Source organism: Bos indicus x Bos taurus, chromosome 4, assembly GCF_003369695.1.
Source record: "Bos indicus x Bos taurus breed Angus x Brahman F1 hybrid chromosome 4, Bos_hybrid_MaternalHap_v2.0, whole genome shotgun sequence".
NCBI lineage: Eukaryota > Metazoa > Chordata > Mammalia > Artiodactyla > Bovidae > Bos > Bos indicus x Bos taurus.
Window position 1 is genome coordinate 55094168 of NC_040079.1, and position 14757 is coordinate 55108924.

General features: G+C 38.9%; 1 protein-coding gene across 7 annotated transcripts in view; it reads right to left on the minus strand.

Annotated features, from left to right (window-relative positions):
- Positions 1-14757, minus strand: part of PDE1C (phosphodiesterase 1C) — a 536801-nt gene that overhangs the window by 102874 nt on the left and 419170 nt on the right. For all 7 annotated transcript variants that reach the window (XM_027539481.1, XM_027539484.1, XM_027539485.1 and 4 more), the window contains 2 exons: positions 13337-13453; positions 9855-9995 (listed from right to left, as the gene is read on the minus strand). In XM_027539481.1, coding sequence (XP_027395282.1) covers positions 9855-9995; positions 13337-13453 — 258 coding nt within the window. The remainder of the gene's footprint in view (positions 1-9854; positions 9996-13336; positions 13454-14757) is intronic.

Sequence of the window (14757 nt, forward strand, 5' to 3'; positions counted from 1 at the left end):
GCTAAGAGTAACAGATAACCTAGTGCTTATCCACTAGAAGATGGATAGTAGATACAGTGGAAAAACAACATTTGGTCTTCTGCCAAATAACGTTTGGTCTCTGGGTTGCAGTCCACCCATCTATGTTTGAAGAAACCTGTCCCCATCCATGTTACCAAAATTGGCTGTAGTTCAGTGGTCTTCAAAGTGTGTTCCCTGTAACAGTAGAGTTAGAATCACCTGGAAGATTGTTAGAAATGCAAGCCCTCACCCCAGTCCCACTGGGATCAGAAACTCTGGGTTGCAGCCCACCGATCTGTGTTATACTAAGCCATACAGATAATTATGATGCATGCTGAAGTTTGAGAACCACTGCTCTGTTTGAAGCTCCCTCGACTGACTTCTATTTCAGAGACTCTGGATTCACTGGTGCCTCCCCTCCCTTCTGTAAACCACACTGCCTGATGCCCGTAGGATGGAACATTTGTACTGTCAGCTCACCCTTTGGTATCACTGCTTACTTTTGTACTAGTTGAGTTAATGATTACAAGCTTCAGTGTGATTTATCTTAAATGCAATTTTGACAAATTGTACTTATTATTATGATTATATAATAAAATATGACCTAAACCAATAAAATATAAACACAAAAGGTTATGTCCATAGAAGTTCAATGCTTTGCACAGTCACTAAAAGAACTGGTGTCTTAATAGGTATGATCACTGGGAAACAGTAGAAAAAAATTATAAAAATTTAGGGAGATTCTGCACTCAGTTTTCTTCATGAAATCTTTAAGTTCCCATTCCTTTGAAGAAATAAAACTAGAAGTCTTAGACAGAGGCAGGGTTAAGGTATTGCAAATATGAGTACCTAAACTGGAAGAATTCAGAAAGCAGCCGGGGACTTCCCTGGTGGTCCAGTGGTTAAGACTCCACACTTCCATTGCAGGGACATGTGTTTGATCCCTGGTTGGGGAACTAGGACCCCTATGCCCCACAGTGAGGTCAAAAATTTTTTAAATAAGTAAATAATGTAATTGAAATTTAGTTTAAAAACGAAGGCAGCCTGGGTTCTCTATTAGATATCAGTGAATACAACATATTTATTTGATTTGTTAACAAAAATGATTTAAAAGCAAACAGGTTAATTTCTAATAATTCTCACTAACTTTTTCCCAATTAATTACTAATTTTGGTCTTCACCTAACTACTGAAATCATTGTCTTCTTTGAAGATAATAACTACACTGAACTACCAATTTTGGTGATGTGGATGGGGATAGGTTTCCTCAAACATCAGCAGGCACAAGGGAAAAACAAACAAACTACATATAACCTATGAAGAAAAGACTTCATAGTTAGGGAAGGAATGAGCACAGAAAAAAACTCAGGGAAAAAACTGTATTTTAAAAAATGACTTGTAGCAGAATGCAGCATGAAATGTCAGGAAACATTTTGGCATTCTTGATAATACATCTCAAAAAACCAAACTAACGCACCATGAACAAAAAGACGCAAGGAGAAAAGAGAATAAGGTGAAAAATCAACAAAATTAAATGAAAAAAAGTTGGCAAATAAAATCTTGACAGTGACAAGAAAACAGTAAAACTATCCTGAAAGCAGCAAGGACATCCTCCTCAGGGTTAACACTTAAGGGAGCTTCCCTTTGTGTTCGCCTGTTTACACAAAGAAACTCATGCAATACACACAACTCCATATAGGTAGGTACTCTTCATCCCCACTTCATAGATGAGAAAACTGAGGCTAGGAGAGGTCCAGTAACTCACCCAAGGTCCCAAGGCTAGTCCTGAGACAAGCCACACACTCCAGAGTTCTTACTTTATATTCTCCAAGTCACTATTCCTTTGGGTCACTGTTTATATGTTTACTCAGTTTTTCATAAAATTGCATAGTTATGAATTTATATTACAAATATTCTTGATATTTTTCATTCACATATATTTTTCTTATTTTGGCAATGTCTTTCGTTTCCTCCCTAACACCCTGTCCCTACTTATTTATCCCAACTTCCTCCACCTATCTCCCCCCCACCAACATATCTCTTTCTCCAAGCTCATGTCAAGTTAATAATTTAACATTTTAAGATAAGATTATGAATGGGAGACAGTGTACCAGCTGAATCACAGAGCCTCAGTTCAACCAGCAGAACGTGTCTAAATAACTACGCAATCACAGTTCTCACAAATATCAGTGTAACTCCCTCCTTATCCAAATATACTGACAAAATTATATCTTAAGTATAACTTACTTCTAATAAATCAAAACCAACAACTATTAAATGAACATACAACAAACAATTAAACACATAATGAAGCCTGGACTGAGCAAGGATAGAATCAGGCATTTTCAGAATGAACAAACGTACCAGTGGCAAAAGCTGATTCATTGTAAGTAAGGAAATGATTCCCTTTAGTGGAGCAGGAAAGTGAAAGTGAAAGTGAAGGTCACTTAGTCCTGTCTGACTCTTTGTGACCCCATGGACTATATAGTCCATGGAATTCTCCAGGCCAGAATACTGGAGTGGATAACCTTTCCCTTTTCCAGGGGATCTTCCTGATCCAGGGATCGAATCCGGGTCTCTTGCATTTCAGGCGGATTCTTTACCAGCTGAGCCACAAGGGAAGCCCAAGAATACTGGAGTGGGTAGCCTATCCCTTCTCCAACAGATCTTTCTGACCCAGGAATTGAACCAGGGTCTCCTGCATTGCAGGCAGCTTCTTTACCAACTGAGCTGTGAGAGAAGCCCAGTGGAGCAGGAGTGAGGGTTGATTAGGGCCCTGTGATGACAGGCATTAAAAGCCAGGATGAAGAATACAAATCAGGTCTATTAGGCAGTGAAGTTTACATGCAAAAGATAATATGTTCAGCATGCTATTGAGAAAGAGATAGGAAAGCAGAGAGTACAAAGGAAAGAAGTAAGACCTCTACTTTTGGATTGAAAAGTCCTTATAGGATGAACAGATGGTATGGAACTAGAATCCTTACAGCTGATCAGCTCACTGAATGCAGGTGGCCACGAAGAGGTTGCAATCCAAAGGAGGTTGCATTAAAGATGATCCTGGAGGGACAGGGTTGGGAGCGAAGTGGGAAGGGGGGTTTACGATGGAGGGGACACATGTATACCTATGCAAATTCATATTGATGTATGGCAAAAACCATCACAACATTGTGAAGCAATTATTTGCCAATTAAAATAAACAAATAAATTTAAATTAAAAAAAAAAATAAAGATCCTGACATTCCTAGCCTGAGTGGTTAAAAAAATGGTGGGTGGCATTAGAGGGTAGCATTATTGGAAACAGAGAGTGGGAAAAGCTATTTTGTGGGAAATATTCATATTTCAATATAGTTTCATATTTCAATATAGCTCAGATTTCCTTGCTTCTTCCAAATTCAATACTGTCAATCCCAAAGGTTTATGACAAACCATAAGAAGTCAGAAATTTAATTCCCGCGATAATTGTATTCCAGATTTATCAAACTGTGACAAGGTGTGAGTAATAGACCTTTCCAGAATTTCCGTCTACAAAATATGAGTGTCCCAACTAATTCGACAACAGGGATGCCTCGCCAATGGGTAAAGGTGGATTTTGAATTATGTTGTGTATGACTCAGGAGTGCAAGCCCTGCTTGTTTGTGGGCTGGGAGTGGGAAACAAGTAGCGGGCTGTGAAAACCTGAAGGAAAAGACATGGATAATTTGTCATTGCCAGAGGAGACATTATTAGCAAGTTGTAACTTCAACAGGTGAACGACAGAGTTTCTTTAGTAGTCTGTTTCCATCTATCGGTTTTCTCTTGCTCCCTTAACTGATTACCACCCATGGAAGGCACATACTCCTATGGGTTCGGTAGGTCAGAAGCCATCATCGTGCGGCTGGATTTTCTGGTGAAGATCTCACAGGGCTGAACCAAGGCGTTGGCAGGCTATGTTCCTTTCTGGAAGCTCTGTGGAAAACACATTTCCAGGTGCCTTCAGGGCATTGGCAGAATTCATTTCCTTTCCATGCTTTCCACTTGGCACCTCCATCTTCAAGTCAGCAACAGCTGATGGAGTCCTGCTCACCTTCCTTCTGCCACATTTCTTTTTTTAAAGATTTTTTTTTTTTTGATGTGGACTATTTTTAAAGTCTTTACTGAATTTACCACAATACTGCTTCTGTTTCCTTTTGGGTTTTTTTCGGCCATGAGGCATCTGAAATCTTAGCTCCCTGACCAGGGATCAAACCCACACCCCCTGAACTGGAAAGGGAAGTCTTAACCCATGGTCCATCAGGGAAGTCCCCTGACACACCTCATGAGTTTTAAGGACTCATGTGATTACACTGGGCCCAACTGGAGAATCCAGGATCAACTCCCTATTTTAAGGTCCTCTGATTAGCACCCTTCTGTATCTGCAGAACCCCTTTTGCTATTTAATATAATGTATTAAAAAATGTGACATCAGAGGGCAGAGGTCATGGGGCCCAAAATTATACTGACCATAAACCCTAATAAAATTACTTAGCACTCTTTAACCAGGATGCTGTTTACATGTCCTTAGTGTGTCCCTTATAAATATGATAATGCCATTTATAATCAAAAAAAAACAAGATACACATTTCTCTTTTCTTAAAAAAAAAAAGCAAAAGAAAAATTAATGGCACCTTGCCTAATAAAAGCAATCAATGGGACAAAGGATAGGCTTGGAGTTTGAAATCTTGTGATCTAACTCAAAAGCAGACTGGAGCTCGGAGTCTGATTCATATCTATTCAATCAACAACTCTTCAGTCTAATTCTGTTCAAGGATTTTCTCTTAGATGTGAGCAAAATCATGATGAAAAGATTCAAGCCTCACTAGGCATCTAGGCTAAGCAATAATGAGTAATATAAACAGATTACAATGAGTAACACGGTGGATGCTGAAGCCCAGACATCACTTTATCAATGGGATATTTTCATTCCCTATGTGTCTTATAGTTTATAAAACTGAAATGATTTCAACCATTTTCTCCCACTTGGTTTGTAATGAAAGGTTAGAGTCACAATATGCTCTCCATTCATCAGAATGCTTCCTACTGTTTTCGTAAGCTTGCAATGAAAGAAGTTTGTTTTGAGCTGCGTTTCTAAGAGAGAGTGGGCAGGAAGTAGTTTCTATATTTAAGAATTATTCTGAATATGGCCTGAATTGATAATGAAAATGCAATGGCAAATGAGCTCATTCAAGAATAGTATGCAGTACGTCATGATCATTGGCTGCTATGAAATAACATCTATGTTAATCTATGTTAATGATAACTTACATTAGCATAAGTGCTTGGGAGTTTTTCCAGATGGCTAAAAAGACTGCCTATGATTCACCTTTATGTCTCCATAGTACACTGAATGCAGTAGGTGCTAACTACGTATATGTCAAACAGATAATTTCAAAGTATATTTTCATATCCATTTTAATCCTCACCACACGAGCATACTAAGGTATAAGAATGTCAGGGCTTTTTTTTCGCCACCAGCATTGCAGAAGCATGGCTAAATATTAACATTTAAATGCATGAAGTATTTAAATGTTAGAAGTCAGACTGAGACCAAATCCTGGCTCTGCCACTGTATTAGTTTGCTACAGCTGATATATAAAAGCGTCACCAACCAAGCAGTTTAAATAACAGAAATTTATTTTCTCAGAATTATGGAGGCTAGTAGTCCAAGATGAAGGTTTTAGGAGGGTTGGTTTGTGGTGACAGCTCTTTTCCACCTTGCAGAGGACTCCCTTCCCCATGTCCTCACATGCTCTTTCCTCAGGGCATCTACATGTCTGTGTCTTAATCTTTTCTTATAAGGAATGCCCTTCATCTACCTAAATTACCTCTTTAAGTGCCCTATCTCCAAACAGAGTCACGTTCCGAGGCACTGGAGATTAGGGAAAGGGGACAAAATTCAGCTCATGACAGAGACTTGGCGATAGGACAACATTAACTCAGTGTGTTTCCTCCTATTTGCCCATGGGGTTTGTACCACTTTCTTGTTGATTTATATAATCTGGATCTTAATCCTTGATCTCTACATATGTTCCTCAAGTACTGACTTAATTACAGTGATTTTTTTTTATCCTACAGGTTTTCATTTTCATGTACTCAAAATAATCAATATTTTGTTATATAACTCATGTTTTGAGGCTTAAGAAAGGATTTTCTTTTTCAAGGTTATAAACATAACTTCATATTTTCTTCTAATATAATCAAAAATTTATGCTCACATCTTTAATTCATTTGTCTGATATTTGGTGAATGATTTCAAGTAGGATAAAAACCATTGCTTTTTTTTTCCCCCCAAATGAACCGTCCCCCAAACATTTTCGGAACCAAGTAATTTTCCCTCTACTAGTGTTTTCTATAGATGGGTCCTCACTTTCTCACCTGCAGGTCTGTCCTTGTCATACGTCAGTCCATGTTCCATCCCCAGCAAACCACGGGGACTGATCCTGACAAGGGCACCAATGACTCCCAATGTTGCCAAAGGCAGTGGTAGCTTCTCTGTCCTCATCCCACTCAACCTTTCAGCAAGTTGCACACAAGTCACAGCTCTCCTTTGGAGCTCTTTTCCTTGGCTTCCATAACCTCACACTGGCTTGGGTTTTGTCCCAATGATACTGGCTACTCTTTTTCAGTTACTATTGTTGGCTCTAATTCTTTGTCCTCATTTTATTGTTTTTGCACACACCATTTTTGAAATATATATTATAGTTGTAAATGATCTGGATGAACAAGGGCCATATAAAATCTCCAAGGCCGAGTTTCTCAAAAAAATCTCAAGTTACTTTGAATGTTAATTGAGTGGTTAATCAAATGATATCCTCTAAAGGAAACTATCCAAACTAAAATGGTGAAGTAATGAGCTCCATTTTAAACTTTAGACTGCTCCAGGACTCACTTTACAGTGCCTCTGTTTCTCTATTCACACCCTTTCTTTAGACCATGTCATCTGGTTTCATGTCCTTAAATAATATTGATATGCCCCTGAGAGCCTAATCTCCTTGTCCATCCCTGACTCCTCCCCAGAACTCTAGACCTCTTTGGTTTTCTTCCTGCTTAACATCTCCACAATGATATCTCATAAAGATCTTAAATTCAACATGTCTGAATCAAAACTCTTGACTCCCCTTCCCTGAAAGCTTCTCTCATCAACCTTGTTTATCCAACCAAAAATCTAATCTGTCCTCTTGATTCCCTTCCTTAGTATCTGAAATCCTATTATACCATCCAGTTCTTTCAAGTCTACCTCAGCAACAGGACATTTGGTCTCTATACCCCAGGAAGGTCCTTTCTCGTCCAAACTACCATCATCTTTCCAGGAGACTTCTGCACACTCTTCCAACATGATGCCTCAAGACCCATTCTTCACAGTAATCCTTTTCTAGCCTTTACCAGATCATCACACTCCCATGGCAAAATGCTTTAACTGGCTCACACTGCACTTAGAATAACACTGAGACCCATTAGCCAAGCCTACAAAGCCAACTTGGTCTGTACGTTACATTCTCATGATTTTTTATTTTATAACTAGAAGTGCGTACAATTGACTCCCTCCAGTCATGAGGAAGTTGACTAATCCTGCACTAATTCCACTGGCATACCTTCCTTCAGCTCTTAGCATGACTCAAGCCTAAAATCACAACTGTCTCAGATGAAATATTACTTCTGGAAAGATGCCTTTCCTATCTAATAAAACTTAATTTACCCTGTGTGGGTCCCCTGTTCTAATCCTCTGCAGAATACTAGCGATATTTTCTTCTTTACTTTTTCATTGGTCTTTTACCTGTAACTTCTTACCAGAATGCAAGTTCTCTAAGAGCTACAATGCACCCTCATCCTCTTATAAAGTACGTGGCACATAGGTAAGTGCTCAATCGATATTTGGGTTCAGTTTTTAAAACTTCAATCAATTCCATGGATATATTTGTCTACTTTTGCACACTGTATACACTGCTTTACTATAGCTTTAGCAGATATTTTAACATCTAGTAGAGTAAGAACTACCCCATCACACACACTGTCTTTTTCAAAAGTGTTTTTTCTATGGTTCTTAAATATCTATTTTACGTAAATTTTAGACTCAGCTTATTATTTTGTATGCTAAATCCTTTCAGAATTTTTACTGGTATTGCTCTGAATTTATAAAGATGAGTTTGAGAAAAATTAACATCTGTTTCATATTGAGGCTTTCAATTAAAAACATGGTATATTTCTTCACTTATTTAAACATTATTTTCGTGCCCTTTAATTTCAGTTTCCTTTTCATTAATTTTGAAGTTCTTCATGGGTAATTTTTAGGTTTTTTAAAAACTGTTGGGAATGTATGTTGGGAAACAGTGTATAAGACAGTTACTTTATCCATATCTTACTGAGCCTTTTACTTGATCTAATAATTTATAGGGTTTTGGGTTTATTTTTGACAGATAATGAAATTATTTTCATAGAAAGCTTCTTCAATTTTTGCAGATTCCATATTGCACTGATTGAGAATCTCCAGAAAAGTGCTCACTAGCAATATTAATGTTGGATTCCTGTTTTGCTCCTTGATTTCATGGAACCACCATAAACTGATATCTGCTCTAAATTTGGGGCAAAAACCCTTTATCATATTATACAAGGTTCCCATGTAGAGTTTCTAAAATTTTAAAAACATCTTTTTATATACTGTTTTTATAATTGACTTTATAATAAAGAAAACATGAAAACTGCTGAGAGGTTAAGGGCAATCTTACAGAGTTTAAATAAGAACAATTCCTAACTGTTGAGCTTTCTTTATGAGGTAGAGAGAGCATTCATACTTTTGATACTTTATTCCCAACTGTCACAGTACTTCCACAAGACAGAATATTTTTCACAATTTTAGAAATGAGGAAATCTTGACTCAGAGATTCAAGCAATTTATCATAGGTCACAAACCTAATAAGCAATTATGTAAGGATTTATACCCAACTATATCTAGCTCCAGAGCCCACACTCCTCCCACTGTATTCCATATTTAATATGAGATATTAGACCAAGCCTCTCAACATGCCCTAGCAGAAAAGATAACAAATGTGTACTGGGTTTATGGGTTAATTAATAACCACACCCCCTAAATGTCTATCCCAATGTCAATTGTGAAGAAGATTTCAAAGTAAAAAGGCATAAAGATTTACTACAGAGATCTAACTGTCACTAACAGCAGTATCTTTAAAATGAATAGTTTATATTAAGGCAGAGGGCAAGAAGTACATGACAAAATTGAGTAGGTTTGTTAAAACAATGAGTTATAGATCAGAGATTCAAAAATATCTAAAGAGCTAAAATGTTGGATCAAAGCAAGAAATTTCCAAATGGTTAGAGGTGAAGCTTGACCTTTAGGTTCGAAAAAATCAAATGCACATAATAAACAAGATGGGAATAACCACAGCCCTTGTAAAAAAGATCTATTGGTTTAAACCAAAAGCAAATTGTGTATAATATGATTCCCGAGTATATTCAATTCAATTTCAGCATGCATGGATATCAATGTGATTGAACACAGCAAGAGATTAATAGTACCACTCTCTATATCTGGAAATGCATATTTAGTTATAGAAATTATATTTAATTTGGCCATAGCCTAGTAAGGATACAAGTTACTACCGGATTTTTTTTTTTTTCATCAAGTCCAGGATGCAGAAAAAGTCACAGGCAATAAGGAATTCCAACACTCTCCATGATTGGGTTAGATAATTATTGGGGAATAGGAAGTCTGTAAAACAATACATTTCTTGTGGGCTCAACCTCACCAGAATAGAAACAGCCTCCAATTAAAAACAAAAGTCACCGTCACATCTTTGTGTAATCTGAGTTCCTATCTGTACTTACTGCTACTCCCGTCTTATAGAGAAGGTAATGCACAGTCTGTGTGACGTCAGCAGCGTGCATCAAATTATGGTAAGGATTTTTGTGCTTGCTGTATCCCACTTCCAGGGCCTCCACAAATGAGACAAGTGCAGAAATGGGGATCTGAAAGAGAGTGGCAAGGTTAATTGGCTAGTGATTTAGTAGCTTTGAGAGACCAAAAAAGTCTAAGGTATTCTAGCTACTTCTTTCTGAAAGCATTAAGAGAGCACACAAGGACACAAGAATTTTTCAAAGTTAATGAAAATCACTGAACAAAGTATTGGATAATTTGAAAATCTAACAGGAAGTCTCTGGTCTGCCCTGCAAATTGTTCTTTGTTCTCCAGTTCAGAGGCCCAGGGTAATGACAGGATCATCTCAAGGACATTGAGGGCAAAAAGGCAGATGTTCACTTAAATCTCAGGCAAAGGTTCAAGTCTTTGTTTGTTAAGAAATAAATGAACAAATACTATGCAGCATCTTATTTACTTGTGGGAAAACATAAAGTACACAAAGATTTAAGTTATAAAAAGATTGTAAAACAAATGCAAGCCTTCTGAAAACGGCACCCTTTAGAAGGAATGATGGGTACACTGGACAGTTGAGAAAAAAAACAAACTACAAATGATAGTCTGTTCTATAACAGAAACAAGTTGTGTTCTTGTGTTTATTACTTGGCAACTTATTATTATGCTCAGTCGCTCAGTTGCATCCGACTATTTGCAACCCCATGGACTGTAGTTCATCAAGCTCTTCTGTCCATGGAATTCTCCAAGCCAGAACACTGGAGTGGATTGCCATTTCCTACTCCAGGGGATCTTTCCAACCCAGGGATCGAACCCCTGTCTCTAGCGTCTCCTGCACTGGCAGGCAGATTCTTTACCAGTTGCGCCACCTGGGAAGCCCAACTTACTGGTGCCTTGCAATCTGGAAAAATATTTCCAGTTATCCTAGCTGCTTTCTGTCTCAAATATGGGTAATATACATACCTTCTTTTTCTATTTGGCAGAAAGTGAACAACTGCAAAATGCCTATACAAAATAAGGGGCCTTGGAAAACATTCATTGTATTAGTTTTCTGGATCAATTCCTTGGTTTGGGGTAGATTATCAATTGTAAGATTGGGGGAAAAATAAAGTATGTGTTCCAGGAGACTAGAAATCACATTCATAAGAAAAAAATAAGTGCTTCATGAGAATCCGTATTATGTTCTTCCTTGGGAACACTGCTCCATATTTACTATCTGTGGATTAAAAAAATTTAAATATAGCCTTTCAGATGTGAGAGATTAATTCATTATCTTTTTAAATTGAAGATCCAATGAACTTAGATTCTTTGAGCTGTTCATTGGCGAGCTATGGGCCACTGAAATGCTAGATAAAGGTGTGTGCATGTGTACTGGAGCTTCTTTTGAGGTCTTGAGCATCCACTGGATCTTTAAACAGGCTTCTTTCTAATTTATTTTAATAAATAACAGAAACAAACAAAATTCCCCAAAATAGATAAAACAAAATTTTTGAAAAACAATTTCTTTGTCAAGTCTCCAAGACTCTGAAAATTACTAGTCTATTTCATTCAGATTTGTTTTTATTCTTTTCCAATCTATAATATTTCTATTTTAAAAACATAAGCCTTAAAAGCCTGCAATTATGCATCAGTTTGATGATGGGAGTGTCCAATGAGACCAGTTCATGTCCCATTCTCCACTGGCTCAGTCAGTGAAAGATCTGCCTTTTGATCTTATGAAATGAACCACAGTAATAGATCAAGAGAAATATGACTCTCCCCCACCATCCTCTTCCTCAAGCTATCTGAATACTGTTTTGTTGTGTTTTGTTTTCATCTTCCAGCATGTATGCCTGACAAAATAAAACCCAAGACATTAAGCTGACAGGATGAAAACTTCATTCCAGGACAGGGGCCAATAAAATGGGATTGGTCCCGACTCCTAACCCATCATCGCCCTCCTCCTCTTTGATCGTGACCAGTAGCTCCTAAACAAGAAGAGAATGAAATGAGTTTCCGGTGGAGAGAGAGGAAACTTGAAAAAGTGGCCATTTACTCTTTCTCCTTAATATAAGGGACTTTAAAAGCAAATCCAGGATTCCTGGTGGGCATGAGTGGAGCATGAGAGCTCTATACTCCCCTCTAGCAGGCTGTCCATTCAGCCCTTGCCAAGCTGCCTAGCATCCATCTGGAGGTTGTAACATGGCTAGTCCTCCTGCTCACCACCTCTGCTGGTGCCTAGAATTCTTCTGAAATCCTGAAACCTGTCCATGATGTAACTAAGTCTTGCTTCAAAATGTTCCTTACACAGAGGTAAGTGTGAATGATGCCAGTTCTTGAGAACTAGAGTTAGGTGGGGATCGTATAACTTTGGGTAGACCTGATGTTTGACCAGGTATTTTGTAATACACCACTGGAAATTTTGTTGTAAGAAAGCATAAGATTCATAGTTATTGCTCTTATTGAAATCATTGGACTGGCATAGTGAGTTCTATCCCTTCTAGGAAAGCAATGTCTTTTCCCAGATGGGATCGTCACAGAAAGGTAAAGGTCATTGCTCAAGGTCACATAGCTACTGGGTCAGAACTGACATCAGGATCCAGGTGATCTCCTGAATCTCATTCTAGTGTCTGGTCTACCAGACATGGTATTAGCCTTTGAGTGTCAAACAGGCTTCTGATGCAAAAGAAATTGTCATAAAGTGCTAATAACTGTGTAATAAACACACTCCCAAATGTGCAGTCCTTAGGAAAGTGATAAAGAATCATGCTGCCCAGACAAATTGATACTTTATACAGAAAAAGACCTGCTTCCGGAGACTCATTCGTTGATGAGAGAAATGTGAGGGGCATGATACGGCAGTGCCAGCAGATAAAGCTCGGGTTCTCTAGAGAATAGGACCCCACCTCCAGAATCTGTGGAATTAGAAGGCTGAGGAGGTGGAACACTGGAATGGGCTCATGCTCTTAAAGTTGAAGAATTAATTTAAAACATAAATGGCTGGGAAATATCAATGATCTATCATAGATGATAAGTGAGAGTATTTGTGTGAATTTGAGCCAAGTGGCCGAAAGAGAAGTTCATGGAGACAATAAATGCACACTCTATCTCCATTCCTGTCTCCTTGCTGGTGGTGGTCATTAGTACACAGAGTCTGGCTGAAAGGAGAACTGTAGGCAGAGCAGGCAGGTAGGTCTGGTTCAGACTTCCAGCTGTACTTCTAGGAAGACTGGGATCTAAATAGGTGGCTCCAGTCTCTCCCTTGTTGATGAGCTCACCAGGCAAGGGAATAATGAAAGCTCCCCTCAGTGTGGAGTCTGTGGCAGTGGCTTTCTGAACATGTCACCCCAGAGCGGCTTTCAGTCTACATTAGAAGGATTCTCTTGGTCTTAGCCCAAAAGTCCTGCAAGGCTGGACAAATATGTGCAGTTGTTTTGTTTTGTTTTAATTAGACACTGACCTTGAAACGGCTGATCAGATCATATCGAGTGAGTAACTCATAGAAAATGAATTTCAGTGCATGGTCCCCACTGGCTTCATTGAGGGAAAAGACATCAAAGGACCACTTGTCCACATCCTACAGGTCAGGGCAGAAAGAAAGAATTCATTAGTTGATAACCACTTACACTTATCTCCCTACTTTGGGGTTAGCCTGTAGCCCTAACTTGGTAATTCACAATCTAAGACTCTAATACTGTTTCCCCTCTCAAACTTTTTCCAATATGGCAATCCTACATAGCATTTGCTGATAAAATATGAAATAGCCTTATTAGTAATAACAAGAGCTATAATTTACTGGGTACCTACCTAGGCATTATGATCAATGATAAATACATAACTCATCCTGAAGACAAGTCTGCTGCTGCTAAGTCGCTTCAGTCATGTCCGACTCTGTGCGACCCCAGAGACGGCAGCCCACGAGGCCACCCCATCCCTGGGATTCTCCAGGCAAGAACACTGGAGTGGGTTGCCATTTCCTTCTCCAATGCATGAAAGTGAAAAGTGAAAGTGAGGTCGCTCAGTTGTGTCTGACTCTTTGTGACCCCATGGACTGCAGCCTACCAGGCTCCTCCCCATGGGATTTTCCAGGCAAGCGTACTGGATTGGGGTGCCACTGCCTTCTCCGAAGACAAGTCTAGTGGTAGGTATTATCAGTCATATCTCACAAATGAGAAAACTGAGAAGTTAGCTAATTTCCCTAAGATTCATAGAAGGCAAGTGTTAGGAATACATGTGGGGCAAAAACACAAACACATGTTCAACTGAAGTTTAAACTCAGGTTCTTTCCATTAACCTTCCATTGCAGCTGCTGCTGCTGCTAAGTCACTTCAGTTGTGTCTGACTCTGTGCGACCCCATAGATGGCAGCCCACCAGGCTCCCCCATCCCTGGGATTCTCCAGGCAAGAACAATGGAGTGGGTTGCCATTTCCTTCTCCAGTGCATGAAACTGAAAAGTGAAAGAGAAGTCGCTCAGTCGTGTCTGACTCTGCGACCCCATGGACTGCAGCCTACCAGGCTCCTCCGTCCATGGGCTTTTCCAGGCAACAGTACTGGAGTGGGTTGCCATTGCCTTCTCTGAACCTTCCACTACTTCTGCTGAATTCCAAAATTTTAATTGACTTCACAATAACTTTCCTACCCCTAACCAACCCTGTGATACCATCTACTGACTTCCTCTTAGTCCATTGTGGAGAATGTTAATGCACTTAAAAGTGTTCAGAAACTTGCATGATGAAGAATGCAAAACAATGTGTCACCTCAAGAATCTAATCTGCTAAGCTGAAACCAAGGACAAAGCCTTCATTTCACGGGATGGAAAAATGTTATCACTTCTGGAGTCACTGATCTGAGGACCGAGTCCTCAAATCTGTAAGTCACTT